General features: G+C 40.4%; 1 protein-coding gene across 2 annotated transcripts in view; it reads right to left on the reverse strand.

Moving 5' to 3' along the window:
- The window catches only part of cacna1ib (calcium voltage-gated channel subunit alpha1 Ib), a 232969-nt gene that overhangs the window by 25775 nt on the left and 192244 nt on the right, over positions 1-14950 (reverse strand). For both annotated transcript variants that reach the window (XM_030431025.1, XM_030431017.1), the window contains exons 29-33: positions 12102-12235; positions 9683-9753; positions 4562-4640; positions 3027-3148; positions 562-1008 (exon numbers count right to left, since the gene is read on the reverse strand). In XM_030431025.1, coding sequence (XP_030286885.1) covers positions 562-1008; positions 3027-3148; positions 4562-4640; positions 9683-9753; positions 12102-12235 — 853 coding nt within the window. The remainder of the gene's footprint in view (positions 1-561; positions 1009-3026; positions 3149-4561; positions 4641-9682; positions 9754-12101; positions 12236-14950) is intronic.

A 14950-nucleotide genomic window follows, 5' to 3' on the forward strand; every position in this document is an offset into this window, starting at 1 on the left:
CTTCTGGAGAGAAGAGACTGCAGGTATAGCCTGCCATTGCCAACCTGTTTTAGTGGGCATTTACCTCCTCCTAAGTTAGTGCATCCCTGTTTTTTTGCCTCCTACGATCATTGTGATTAGTTTAAAGAATTACAAACAAGCCAAAATATTTTTTCCCCCATAGACCAGAATGATAAGATGTGCAGCGGGACCTTTCTCCAGCGCTGATACATTGCTGTGGAGATGCAAGAATACTTTTCATTTGAATTATTGCTCAGTGCAGTGTAAATAATAGAATCCCTATTGATATCATACCACTCGGTCTTAGAAAAGAAATACTTTGTTTAAATCCAGAGTACTGTTGCTTCCCCCTTGGGGACAATAGTCCTTTCGCAATGAGTGAATTGGGAAGTAAAGGGCAAAAAAGTAAAGAGCACTTAGCGATTCTAAAAGAACTGGAATTTGTTTTATTGTCGACATGAACCAAAGCACTATATTACCCAACTTTAATCTGAATTATTAAGTAGAAGTGGTTCTGTGTCAGCAGTGATTACTCTCTTGAAAGTCTGAAAGTTCACTTACCTGTGCCGGAGAGTAGAGCCGACATCGATGGTGTGCGCGTCCCTCATGAGCTGCGCCGCCTCCTCCTCCATCTCGTAGCGGCGCAATCACCCCGCCACTCGGACCACCGACAGTCCCTGCTGTAATTGCACCAGCCGCTCCTCCGCCCACTGCGGCCCCACTTGCGGCGGCACCTGTGGCCCCAGCGATGGCGCCGATGCCCCCCATCATACAGCAGAGGCCTCCCTGAGCCAGCTCCAGCTCGATCTCTGCGTCCATCTCGGCGTCCTCCTGCGCCTCCTTGTTGGAATCGTCCAGGTGCTTCATGAGCACGGCGACCACCACGTTTATAAGGACAAACTGAGCCGTGAGCACGAAGGACACGAAATACATCGGGGAGATGAACTGTAGTCCAGCGTGGCAGCCGTAGTCGCTGCCGTGATCAGGTGGGCACTCCCTCAGTGTGTCCTGGTTGGAGGTGGCGTATTGGGAATGTATAGTGGCGAGGAACAATGGATGGGTCAGACAGACGAACAGAAAGAGGAAACAGGCAGGAAAGGTGAAGGAAAGGACAGAGGCATCAATTAGTTTGAGAATAGTTTATTGTAAGTGATCAGAGAGCAGAAGAAAGTAATTATGTTCATCACAGATGGAAGGAAGGAGCTCTGTGGACAAAGAAATGTTTACATTCAGCTCTACTCACAAAAACACAATGGGCTCTAGTTTTATCTGCAAGCAATTAAAGTGAAGAGTTGTATGTCTTGCACCTTCTTATTAAAACAGCTCATAGTGCCGAAGGGCTGCATGAGGTGACTACTGAGGAAAGGATGTAATGACTGGTGCTGTTGGCTTGTACTTGTTGCATTGATAGGTTGGGTTTGTTAGGTTTAGTCATGAGGACTGATGATTAGTTACATGTACAACATAATATCTCCATCTTGGTGGCGTTTGTGGAACATTGTAATTAACGGTGCATTGAAACTGATCACATTTTTGTAACGTCATACCCTTATGAAAGAAAGACAAATACAAAGAAAGACTGGAAAAAGATGCACATGGGAGAAGTTATCCGTTCAAACACTTGTTTAATCTTGTGAAAGGACCATGTTTTTTCTAAAACTACCCAAGTATGTTTGTTGTCGAAACCCAACCAATCAATGTCAGAAAACTTTAAAGAAACCAAAAATAATAAGTGATCTTACAGTGCGTTTCCACCAAAGTGCTTACAGTTGAGTACCCATTGAACCCCTTAGTTAATCAATATAAAAATATGTTCCAACTGGGATCCCAACCCTTTTCTCCTAAGTGCGATTCCTATAAATGACCCACTCTGCCGTGACGGCTTCCTGTAGAAGAAGTTTTTTTCCCACCCTTTGGTAACTTTAAAAGATGGTCTTGGAACATCATTGATTTTGATGATCCAGAAACACCATCATTACAAGTCACAACGCTGTGACAGCATGATTGGTCAGTTGCAATGATGGTGATAACAGGGTAAGATAATCAGAGGCAGAGTAGGGCGGGTCGTGCCTAAGCTATCCTGGGAAAAGCAATGCAGTGCCCGGTTAATAACAGTAAAGCTCACACTCTGATTTCACATTGAATTCTGTCCAGCGAATAATCAGTTATTGAACTCATTATTATTCAGAGCTAAAATGAATAAATAAATCGTAAAGTAATGGTTACAATGCTTAAAAGGGTTGAATCTGGTATTAGTGTGTTTGTTTTATCAGGATCTGATTGTTATTCGAAGGAAACGATTTGATGGGTAATTCCTTCATGTTGAATCAAGAGTGACTCATTCAGAGTGAACATGAGTGAGCAATTTGTAACATCTTCACAAAGCACATTGTCAAACTCTCACAATCAGGCCTGTTGAAAGCTGACAACTGCTCCTGTCTGTCTTGCCTTCGTCAACAGTCAGTCAGTCTTTTTAAGAGCGTAATCAGCGCTGATTAACTTTCTCTCTGGAATGGGCTGTGATCAAATTTTTAAGAGCTCAAGGTACTTGGGTGTGATTAGAGTGCAAGAGACAAGATAATGAAGACAGGGATCAAATATGGATCAGATTTTGTGAGTGGAAATGTTAATCTTTATTCATGCATTGAAGTGCACATTTACTTTTCCAGCACCACCTTTACTACAGGACGCACTCATTACCCCTGCCTAAATATCATCTGCTCCTGGGATCTGATCTGAAGACCTTCAATTACAATTCTTCTTGACTTCTGTCTGGGCTGAGATTGGTGTAAAATAGGTATGGGCAGCTCACAAAGTAGATGCTTGTACATATGTCTAGACACATAAGTACAGTCGCCTTCCAGCCTGAACTTCATTTCAGAAAATTTGTGCCGCCTGTAACGTAGGAGATAAGGTGGCGGTGCAGAAAAGTGAGAATCGATCAGTGTTGTCAATTACATCTCCCGGTCCAAGTGGCAAATGTCAAGTGATCGAGTGTAATATGAACTTGCTGTAAACTGTATTACCTTCATGATGCCGTTCCAATTGTCTCCGGTGGAAACCTGAAAGAGTGTGAGGAAGGCCATCCCAAAGTTTTCAAAGGTGGCGTGTCGGCTCATTCCTTCACACGGGTAGTCAGCGTTACACACTGAGAGAAGATGTGATGAGAAAAAGTAAGAGGGGAGAAGAGAAAGAAAGGGGACAGAGAATGAAATGTTGGTAACATCAAACTTTTATAAACGCTGTGTGGGAGAGCACAACTTTATATTGGTTTCTTTGGTCAAAACAGTCTCAGCAAAGTTTGCTTTGTTGTTTTCCTTCATTCTGCTATATTGGAAATGAGCCAGACTGGGGAACACCGATTCACAGCTTTAAATAATGGAGACAATTTGACACCATTTCGTCTTCATCTGGGTCAAAATGGACAAAGACAACTGCAGTTATTCAACATAACGTGATCTGTTGAATGTCAGTTTGAACAGGACTTCAAGTCTAGTAGATAATATTGTCGCCAAAGCTAGTATCCAAGTGCCACATATGCTTACGTGTAGGGCTTTTTCATTGGCACTTATGCCCGCACCAAGTCAAACCATGCTGCATTGATTTGTGTTTTGATCAGTTTAAATATGCAGAGTTGGATGGATCATCTCTAGAATTGGCTCCAAGGATGCCTCGAAGCAGGTTGTGGTAAAGTCGGATGGGCTTTATCATCATTCAGAGATGAATGGTAGCTCATTCTACTTTTTATAGATCAATTTTGTCATCCTTCTCCGGTTTTGATTAGTGTATAATGCTCATCGCTTGAAAAACAACGGCTGAAAATCCATAATAAGTAGGCAGCTGTCAACAGTCATTGCACAAGGAGCTGCTTTTAATGTAAATGTCATTGCTTCAAGGCAAGTGGGTCATCAGTTAAAGACACACTTTCAAGGAAGCAGCCTTGTTGGGATAGAGATTGGAACCTCTGCCATGCTGGACAATGAGGCAAGCCAAGCCCGCACATGCATGGAAGGGGCTATGGTCTCAACACAGATCTGTCATCCAATCAGGTTGGAGAGTTTTGGTGCCAAAGAGGAATGGAAAATAAACCCAAATCAGATCTCGGTACTCCTTACTGAGCACAGTGGACCTGTTAACATGATTGTGATTAATTTTCATTGTGGAGTTTATTCCACTTAATTCTTTGGCTGATTGATTTGTGGTTTCACATTACCTGACTTTGACTTCCAGGATTATCCTTTTTCTCTTCATTTTCACTAAAACTATTTCTTTAAGCTAGAGATTTGTAGAAATGACTGCAATATCTTGAGTAGAGTTCAGTCATTATGTTTATCTGATAAGCCAAATTCAAATTGGAAAGCTCATTTTCAATTTAGACACAACAGTGTGGCCCAACAGACGGCGACTGAACAAACACTACTCTGATGAGCCACATGGTGTTGTGATAATTAGTGAAAGTTTTTTCAAGAAGGAATAGGTCATGGCTTGTTTCTGGGTACAGTTATTAAAGTGTTTTTTAAAACCGCTTGTTTAGGAACAGATCGTGGTTGAGCAGACTTACCCAGCTCTCCAAACAGCTCCACTCCCAGAGCTGCGTAGATGAAGAACAGCAACATGAAGAGCAGACCGAGGTTTCCCACCTGTCGGACACAAAGGAGCATTTGCTCATTACACGAACAGATGATACTCATATTTACCTTTGCTGTATTAAATCATGTGTACTTCTACATTTAGGTACGGTGGGTCCAATTGTGTAGACACTGATTTCGTGGTTGAACCATCCCTACTCTTGCACCCACCCTAAGATGACAGTTAAATAGTACAAAGTAAATGTTTAGGCGACTATACCACATCATACACAACGTGACCTAACAACATTATCCGATGTGACCAGTTTTTTTATCACCCTGTATGAAGTTTTGAGTAGCGATGATTCTTGCAGTTTTTATTCTGATACAAAAGACGTTTGTTACTGTCATGTGCACCCAAAAATAAACAAATCCCAGTCTTTTCCCCATTTGTACATTTCGTTGCGAAGTGTAAACAGCATTACTGAAGGTCTCCTCGGAGACAAGTGGCAGGTTTCACAACAACCGATGAAGCTGCTAAACAGTTTCGGGTTTGTTGGATCTTCTGTGAAAAGGGTCTCTCACCGTGTTCAACGCTCTTCATAAAATATGTAAACAGGCTTATTTTGTGATAGATGCTCATGCATTTATGAAACCCTGCATTGGGTTTTGAATGTTTTTTTAGGGCGGCTTTAAAAGTCATGAAACTAAAAAGGTCACATCCAGGGTTACTAAACAGAAAATAGTTGCAGACAGCAAAAACTACAGGTTAACACAATTCAGACAACCACAACAGAAAAGCCTCCCTAACTCAAATCACGGGTAATCACTCTATTACACGGTTTTGGGAACATTGCACTTGCTGACTTCTTCAAAAGGTATGAATCCATCCGTGTAGAGACTCAAAGCGTTCACAGATAGAGATATGCAATGCAAATCGGTAAAGGACTCCCTGGGGTGCAGTAGCGGGCAATAAGTAGAATGCCATTAGCCACAGGGAAGGCAATCAGGTGCATTTGAATACGTGACTGTAGAATTCCATTAGATGGGCAAATAAGGAGATTGGAAAAGAATAAGATGTATAGTTTTTATTGGAGGAGAGGGTGACATAGGAGAGAGAGAGAGGAGATAATGAGGGAGGGAGAAGTAGGGATATTTGGATAGGTAAGGCAAAGCCCGGGGAAAGCTTTCTTTCTCTCCCCAGTTGTGCATGTTTATGTTTCCTGGTGGATATTAAAAGCTACGACTGGGCCCGAAGCATTTTTGCAGCTTGTAACTTAAGCCCATCTGATGTCTTTAGATCCCTGGAGCAGAGAACGAAAGCACACCGCGGGGATGAGGATGCTGCGGTAAAAGAAACAGATTGTCGGGTGGAAGCATTAGAGCCCGCAACCAGGCAACAGAAGCTTTGTGAGAAACACAGTTGAGGTGGACTTTGATATCTATACCTTTGGTTTCCATAGCAAACAAACCTGCATGGATCTGAAAACTTTTACCCAACATGTTTCTTTTGTACATTTATACTAATGAAAACTTGACTCAGTCATCTACATGTTCTTACTTCTAATTCTTTTCTTTCGTCTTATAATTGTGTTATACTGTATAACTGTGCACAGCAAAGCCTTAAGAACAGCCTTAGTATTGAGATGACAGCTTCTCACTGGACTAACTCACAGTCCAGGTTGGTGGTTGGGGTGGCTGGGCGGGTCAAACACAGAACCTTTGCTCTAACCAAGTCTGTTGGCTTTTTTTAATATTACGTTGCGTAACACAGGTTATGTACTGTAAGCAACTTTACATAAATAACACACTTATTTCATTCCAAACCATAATATGTTCCTAAACATAAAAAACAATAAAAATAGTATTAGCGCCTAAACCCAACTGTTCATACTGTCGTCTTAGGATATCTTCTTTTTTTTGAAAGGCTAACCACATGTTGCATACTTATTATTGCTAACTGTGGCAAAATTGATGCTAGAGGGGCAGGTAGAACTTCATAGTTTGAAGGTTATTGGGCCGCTGACCAAGCTGCTGTATATGACGAGTTGGGACTGATACTGTAAAACAGGAAAATGAAGCTGCAGTGGCTTTATTTTTGCTAGCTGAAACTTCAGCACATGTGTTCTGATACTGCAGACATCTTGATGAACTTAAAAAAAATGTAATTGCACCTGTGTCCTGTCAGTCAGAAAGGTTTATTTCTGTATGTTGCGGTAAGTTACATTATTAATATATGAACGGATACTGTTGCAGAATGATTTTTGAATCGGGTTTACTGAGTATATTTTAATAAAATGGTTTATTTACCTCTGATTTGGCTGCAAATGAAACTTTAAATACGATGACATTATGCATTATCTTATCTGAAAAAGTTGTTGCCGCATCAGTCATTTTAAAGTGCCCCTGCTCACTTCGCAGGTTAATACACTTGTCTTTTAACTTGTAGAGGCTTAATGTGGGGATGTACCCTGGAGAAAAAGTCAAGTGTTGATGAAATGTCAAGTTGAACCTCATCCTCCTTTCTTTTTTTTCCCAAAAAGAAACCGATCATGGTTCCTGAAGGCATTTCATCAAACTAACCCAGCAGAATATGATGTCTGTAAAAAACACAAAGCCATCAGTGAAGTTTCAGCATGATTACAGATTAGGAGACAGCATTTCTTTGTTAAAGTGAAAAAGCAGTGAACCTACCCCTTTAAATACATTTGTATGGGTGGGATGTACATCAAACATTGTCATCTAGCGAGTGCATTAGCAGAATAACATCACAAGAAACCACTAAATAGGTTAGAGCGACAGCACCATGACAACAGAAAGTCTGCTGTACAACTCCAATATGTTTCAGATGATACTGTAAGGCTGCTGATGATTCTCATATTACTAAAAATGATTAAAAAAAATAAACATTGTCAGTGTTCTTGCGGCATCACAGAGAAGAATCTGGCCGGACTGTTCCTGCACTTTTTTTTTCCACAGATGGTGACTTACAGGCTTCTAAGACTTCGCGATCATTGTATGTTATTTCATTTTCATAGGAGTCTGTTTCTGTCAGTATTCATGTACAAATTGTCTTTCTAATCAGAAGACAACAAAAAGAATACTTACTGACCTGTGACATGTGTTTGTGTGTGCTAATGTCCACAGCACCACAGTGCAGTACTGTAACCAGAGTGCCTCCCTATTATCTTGATGGGATTTATTAATTTTTTTTGCTGCGGTCTAAGCCTCCACCGCAAAAGCAAGACCAACAAAACCGATGAAATCTGCCCCAAGAGAGAGCAGGGACTGGAAAGAAAACGAGTTAAAGTGGACGGAAAAGAAAAAGGGACTATTGATTTTGAGGTTCAGCTGAGGCGAGGGAGATTTCTGCGACTGTAATTTTACGTCAGTGTGCGAGTTAGCGTTTATTTTGTGTTAATGTGTGTGTATCTGTGTGTCTGTCTGAGTAAATGATTTTTCCAAACCCAAGAGACCAAAATCCACCCACAGGGCTCCAGTTAGAGCATCGATGAGGGAGCTGAACTGAAAAACTCTACCCTGGAAAAAATCAACACACTGCTTCAGTCCTTTATAAATGCCTCTAATAAAGAGCTGTTTTAAAGAGAGCAGCTTTTACAGATTCATTAGTGTATCTTCTTAGGTTCTTCTTTTCATTTTCATAATGTTAGAGAAAGGCAAACACGGGCAGACTTTCAGCTAATACCTTTTTTTTATGTGCAGCAAAAGAGATATATTCTTTATATATTTATTTCTTTGCACATTTTGGGCCCGTTACCTTGTAATCTCTTTGTGAAAATCATATTTCTTTTTCTGTTTATCCTCCACTCTAAGTGCATGTTTGTAAGATACACATGTTTTATAGAATTAATTCCAAATCTCCTTTCCGAGCACTATGCTTAAGAGGCTAACAGACAAAAGACTTGATACATGGAAGTGATTTTGTTGTGGCGTTTCTATGTGTTCGTCTTTATCTGCACCTTTTTATGGTTTCTGCTCTCAGAGCCTGCAGTTCATGTTAATGTTGTGAGACGCTGCAAAGAAGAGTTGGACAGCAACACCACAGTTCATAGTTACACCTCAAGACTATAATATGGCTGGTAAAAGCCTGGTTATTAAATTCTGTAATTCTTCTTCAAATCATGAGACCAAAACAAACAACATCTATCCTACCATCAAGTATTGATCGTGTAGCCTAGCATAACTTATTATTTTGTACTATAGACCAAAAAGGTATGTCATCTCCCAATGGGTGTACTGGACAGATGGTTTATTTATTGTTTTACTACTGAACATCCAAAGCCACTTATCCTTAGTTGGGCATTTTGTCAAACCAGTGGTGAGAACAATACATCCTCATTTATCGAACATGAAAAACATCCTCCCTGCCACTAACTGGGCTACACTTAATCCGTCTCTATCATTAAATGCACCGCCTGCTTCAGGCAAAGGAAACACAGGTAATTAATAACTGAACAGACAAAGACAAAGTGACAGTGATGGAGAAATGTTCGGCAGCAGAGGCAGTCAGAGGGAGTCAGAGGGAAAGAAGCAGTTTTATTTAAATAAATCTTACTTTTTCAGTTTGTAAAATTGTTCATGTAGTTTCAATTTTCATGCATATTGAACTTCGGTTCCCATTCCAGTAAAATCCATCCGCAGGGATGATCTAATGCAACTTATGTATGGGATTCCTGCCAGAACCCTGCGCTTGTATTCCAGGCATTCAATGAGAAGCAAATACTTTGAATACATACATGAAGCTGAGCCAAGGCTGAAGGACCAAAAAGGTTTTTCATGTACTGATGGAGCAAAACGTTTTACCTGCTCTTTTCTCATCAACGGCAGTGGGAATTAAGAACCTTATATTAATGCCAAAGGTCTTTATATTTCCTGAATAAATGGGGAGAACAGTGGGAAGGTAGCAAAGCGTCGTTACATTGGGGGCAAGATTTAGTCATGACCTGACTCCCCTGAAAGTCAGAATTCTCAAGGAGCTCCTTTCGCCAGCAATCGTTTATCATTCCTCAAATGTTAATTAACTCCTGTGTGTCCTTGTGATAAGCTGAAGGAGGGTGTGTGTGTGTGTGTGTGAGTGAGTGTGAGACACATACCTGAGGTAGAGCCTGGACCACTGTGTCTAGCAGAGCTCTCATCCCGGTTGCCATTTTCAACAACTTTAACACTGTAGAGAGAACGCAGGGTCAGACAACGCTGGCATCCAAATGCACACACTGTGAATGTGCACATGCATGTGGGTCTGTGTGCTGCTTTGGACAGATGTGATAAACAACAGCCAATATCTGAGAGTGAAAGAAAGTGAAACAAAGGACCGGAAAACAAAAGGCACCGCAGAGATAGAAGGCAACGATCAAGACAGATAAGAGGTTGGCAGAGAAAGAGGAGGAATGGGAAGGGAATAGGTTCCCGCCTCTCCATTAGAGACCCTACACAACTCCCAGCGGTCCAATTTCTGGTGGAACATGGCTGATAATGTGGCGATAGCAGAGAGAAAAAAAACATAGTCGTAGTCTGATGGGAAATGGGAACGGACGCTCAGACAATAAAGCCTCCAGAGAGATGGAGCCCTGTCAGTGTGGTTGGTGGGGGTTATGTGTATGTGTGAAGAGAGGATGGATGTAGCGGCCGGTTAGAGCGACGCCAAATCATTAGCCAGCAACAGTAGAACCTCTGTAAGACTCGTCTTGGTGACATCTTCAGTGCAAAGTGTAAGTGTCGCGGCTCTGCTCTTAGGGTGCTAGTTAGGGGAGTAGCTGTCTTTTTCTTTGGATTTAGTGTTGGTGTAGTTCACTTTTTCAAAAGTGGCAATTTTTCCTGGAAACATTTGAGAGTCTCAGGAACTTTGACTAGTTTTTACTCAAGTTTTGGTTTCCTGTGCTGAATTTGTTTTTAATTCTTAGTCGGCGAATCAGACAAAGCAGTTTTATTCACTCTTAGAGATGTGTCTGGACCCCCCCCCCCCCTCCTCTGGCCCGGTTCTGACGGACTACCACTTAGTCTGGCCAGTAATGCAAGGTAGCCATATGAATTTAAATTAAATGAATTTTTAACTCATTACTTCTCAAACTATCCAACCAGTGTCACTGAATTGTTTTTTGTTCCATGTATTTTAAAAAACCCAATTCTGTGAGAGTGAAACATTTCAATATTCTTTCCCACAGCCACATAGGTTAGTTAATATTCAGGCAGAGTGGTAAAAATGTTATGAGAAGAATGGAATGATTATAAGTCACTGGCAGCCCTCACACTCATCATCAAATACCCCACTTGCTTGCTAATTACCACCTGCTGCTGTTTAATCAGCATATTACCCATGGGTCCACTCAGCGCTCCCTGGGCAGTGTTATGGAGGGCAGGGGTGACGGTAAGAGGGCGAGGCTTAAGTGAGATTGATGTAATTAGCCTTTATCCTCTCCTCACTGTGAAGTTAAGAGGAACTGGCGCTGTCCAGAGAGCTAGCTCTGTAATTTCCTCTGAATAATAAGAACAAAGGTACTGAATGAGTCATATTAAACAGGAGAGAGACTGAGACATAGGAATGGAATATCGGATTTACCTTTATTAAGGGAGGGTTAAGACAACTGTAGGACTGTAAATGACAGATGCATACGAGCTATGAGACGTAAAGTTTGTTAATGTTTGTGTTTCAGTGAGCCTTGTCTCATCCTAAAACTAGTTTGAATGAGCCCATAATGTGATAGATGAACTAAGAATTAGTCAAAGAAAACAAAAATCACAATTTACATTTAGCCTTATCTCATGAGGTCATTTGTCTTTGCTAACAAAGGTGAGATTAGCATAATGTACGTTCTCACAGCAGTAATTGCATCAGTGAATAAACAGCAGCTTCGCCCATTAAAAGAGAGAGAGAAAGATTTCATCTGTTGCTACGTGTCTTCGTATCTAAACGACCGGATACACCGATCCCCAACGATTCCCAAAGTGATAAACCTAACGATAAACGTACACACGGGTCATTACAAGCTTATTGTGCCAACAACGTATGCGTCTGTGTTTTGAGTTGAGGATGGGATGGTCTCTTGAGCAGCTACAAAGCTTTTAATGTGAATAATTAGTGACAGGATGTGCTGAGTTTCAGTGGTTAAACACAGAATGATAAAATTGGCAAAGTAGAGGCAGCATAATTAGTCCCGGAAAGAGGACAGTAGTTTCATTATTTAACACGTTGCTGTAAATTTGTTAAATTACTACAGAAATATGCATATTATTTTTAATTTATCATACCTGTTGACTATTACAGTAGTGTTGAGCTTGTATTAGCAGCATAAAAAGCAAATATACATGAAAGGAACAGGAGAAAAAGTCGAGTTTTCACTAAAATATGATAAAATAAGGCTTTTAAACCAGTGAAGTTAGAGAAAAGGTACACCTCTAATATAAACCAGTATTAAATGCAGCGATTTCTCTGCAGTTGAGATTAAAATTTAATGGTTGAATGAACATGAACACAGTGTGATTGTGTTTACATTTTTTCTCTGTGTGTGTGTGTACCTCTTGCTATCCTGAGTACCCTCATGATCCTGATAATGGTGGGGTTGATGGGAAGGGAGGCGTTGATCTCAATCTCCTCCAGGGTGATGCCCATCACTGACAGCAGCACAATGGCCAGGTCCAGCTGGTTCCACCTTTACGCACAAACACACACACTCGTACATGTCAATAGCACAAACTGGGCACTACATTTCTCCACTGTCTAAGAGGGGACCACTGATTCCTGTCATTTTTAAAACACACATACATCGAGGGATTTTTCAATCTGCCATAATCTATAGAACTAGCCATAAGAAGGAGAAAAGGCATGGATTTGGAGTCTGGGCTCCATGTGTGGACTCAGGACTTCATGGCTGCACACATCAGGGGTCTGTGTTATGTTAATTTCCCTATGAATATTAATCACCTGCATCAACTTAATGCTTAATTTGCATTATTCCCCCACAGCTCACGCGGCAGAAGAATGGGTTACAGTCCACCTTTTCCTGAAGGCCCGCTCCTGTCATGAATATTTATTGTTAAACTAGAATAACACCTTCAATGCTACACTTATCTTAAGATACAGGTCTTTTTTAAGAAAATAAATTATTTACCTTCACACAAAACTTCCCACACAATGACAAGAAACTGGAGGACACTCTTTCAAAAGGTGATCAAGTGTGCGAGATTGTCATATTCTTTTGCATTTTCTCTGATTTTAGATATTAAATTATTATTATGGTTCATATCTTCCAATGTTTTAATACTTTGGTATTTAACTGGACTTTTCACTTTGGCTACACAGATGCAAATAGAAAAGACTGGATTCATTGATATAAACTGTTGTTATTTAAGCCAACATTTTTTGTCCGTATACCTGATTTTAGTAATTTAATTCTATGCCAAAAGTCAAGTCAGTTTATTTTGTTGATATAATTACTTTTAGAGATATTTTCTAATTCACGTATTTTGTATTTTGATGGTTCTCTCCCTCTGCTTTTGTGCATTAAGTGGGATGGATTGCACATATCGAATGTTATGTACTGTAATAGGTACTTTTAATGTTTCAGTCTGTGTAATTTAAGGGTAATGATGCTATATGATACTCAAAAGTGTATTTTCCGCACAGCTTAATTCTCTAATCTTTCATATGCAACCGCACTGCTAAAAGACAGAGAATTCTACACGCTGGACTTTAATGGGCAAAAACAATGAATTGACAATCTAAAATATTGTGAGCGGCATAATTAGATACTTTCTAACCACTACTGATTACATAACTAGGCAGAGTCAGTGCCACATAAGACATCGTGCTCTTATCGCTGGCCTTGTCTACTGTACATTACAGCCATCTCAGACATCTTTAAGTTATAGGGCAAGCAGTCTGCAAAAAACAGCATTTTAAAGAACAACACCAAGAAAAGACCTCTCAAACTGTCAAAACTACTCTTGGTCAAACAGTCGTGTATGTTGCACCGTAGTGTTAACCTCTTGGTGAGAAAGGCAGTTACACTTCTTTTTTGTGAAGTTTCTTACATTTCTTTAACTCAATTTAGTGCAAAATTGCTGCCTGCGGTATGTTCCTCCACAGTTAATGTGTCTCGTCCTAGATAATATCTCAGTTCCAGAGCAGCAGAACCAGCACACACACACACACACACACACACACACAGTTTGTCACACAACGGTGTCGCCTAATAAAGGAAGAGCTTTTCAAAAAACATACAAGAGTGTGATGGCACGAATAGAGAGGGGGATACAGAGGAAAAAGAGGACAGAATTAATAATATGATTAAAGATGCTTCTGCTAACATTGGACAAAAAAAAGACAAAGAAGGGGAGACAGAGAGACAGGAGCAATGAGACAGGCAAAGAGCATTAAGAAAGGCCGGAAAAAATCATTTTGCAAAGAAGAGGTAATTTCCTCCAGCACATACACAATTCTAGAAACTGATCGTAGGTCGGGTATCTCAAATAATATTCACCACCACCATCACAGCTGCTCCACAAGCCCAGGCACATGACAGCGAGAGGATCCTCCTCACTACATTATTAAGATGTCGGGTGTAGGTATTGAAATCTATTAAAATTCAAACAAGTCCCTGCACCTGCGCCGCCTCGGTTCGAGTCATTCATTTTGTCTAAAACACAGTAAAAGCCAGTGTTTGTCTGACTTATCTTTAGAAACCAGTAGTTCTACATATAATTCTGTGAGTATTGTCATTACACTTTGTTAAGGAATAGCATGCAGAGAGGTTGTAATCATTTACTTTAATCATGCTTTAACTATCTTCGGTGTTACAGATTATTTTTTTTATTATCCTTCCAGCCATCTAAGGACCCTGCCCTGTTTAATTAAAAGTTTCGAAGATGACGTACTGTCGCCTGGATTATATCTTCTTTCAACATGAGGAAGGTCACAAAACTTTGATGCCGAATGCATTTGCAAATATTAACTGGCAATTCATTAATTTGTTTTCCTCCATTATTTACTCTTGTAGTACAACATTTGCCCTTAGGAACTAAAGCATTATTCTTCCTTTTTATGTTCGCAATTAGGCACTCAAAGCACTGAATGCGTAAAACATAACAAGTCAACAGTGACTTAAAGCGGGAGACAGGACCTGTTTGCTTTATCAACTGAAACCACGATCTCTCCGGATATTTAAGTGCTTTTGTGACCTGAACTTTCCGACTACGGGTGTGAACTCAATGAATTGTACTCACATCATCCACCTGGACCACTTACAACAAAATGTACCTCCACCCCCACTAAAAGCAACTTTCCAGATGGCAATTATGTTTTTCAAAAGTGTGTAATAAACAATAATAGTGTACACATATTAACTGTTTGCCTATTAGTATGCACA

Source organism: Sparus aurata, chromosome 1 (assembly GCF_900880675.1).
Source record: "Sparus aurata chromosome 1, fSpaAur1.1, whole genome shotgun sequence".
Lineage (NCBI taxonomy): Eukaryota > Metazoa > Chordata > Actinopteri > Spariformes > Sparidae > Sparus > Sparus aurata.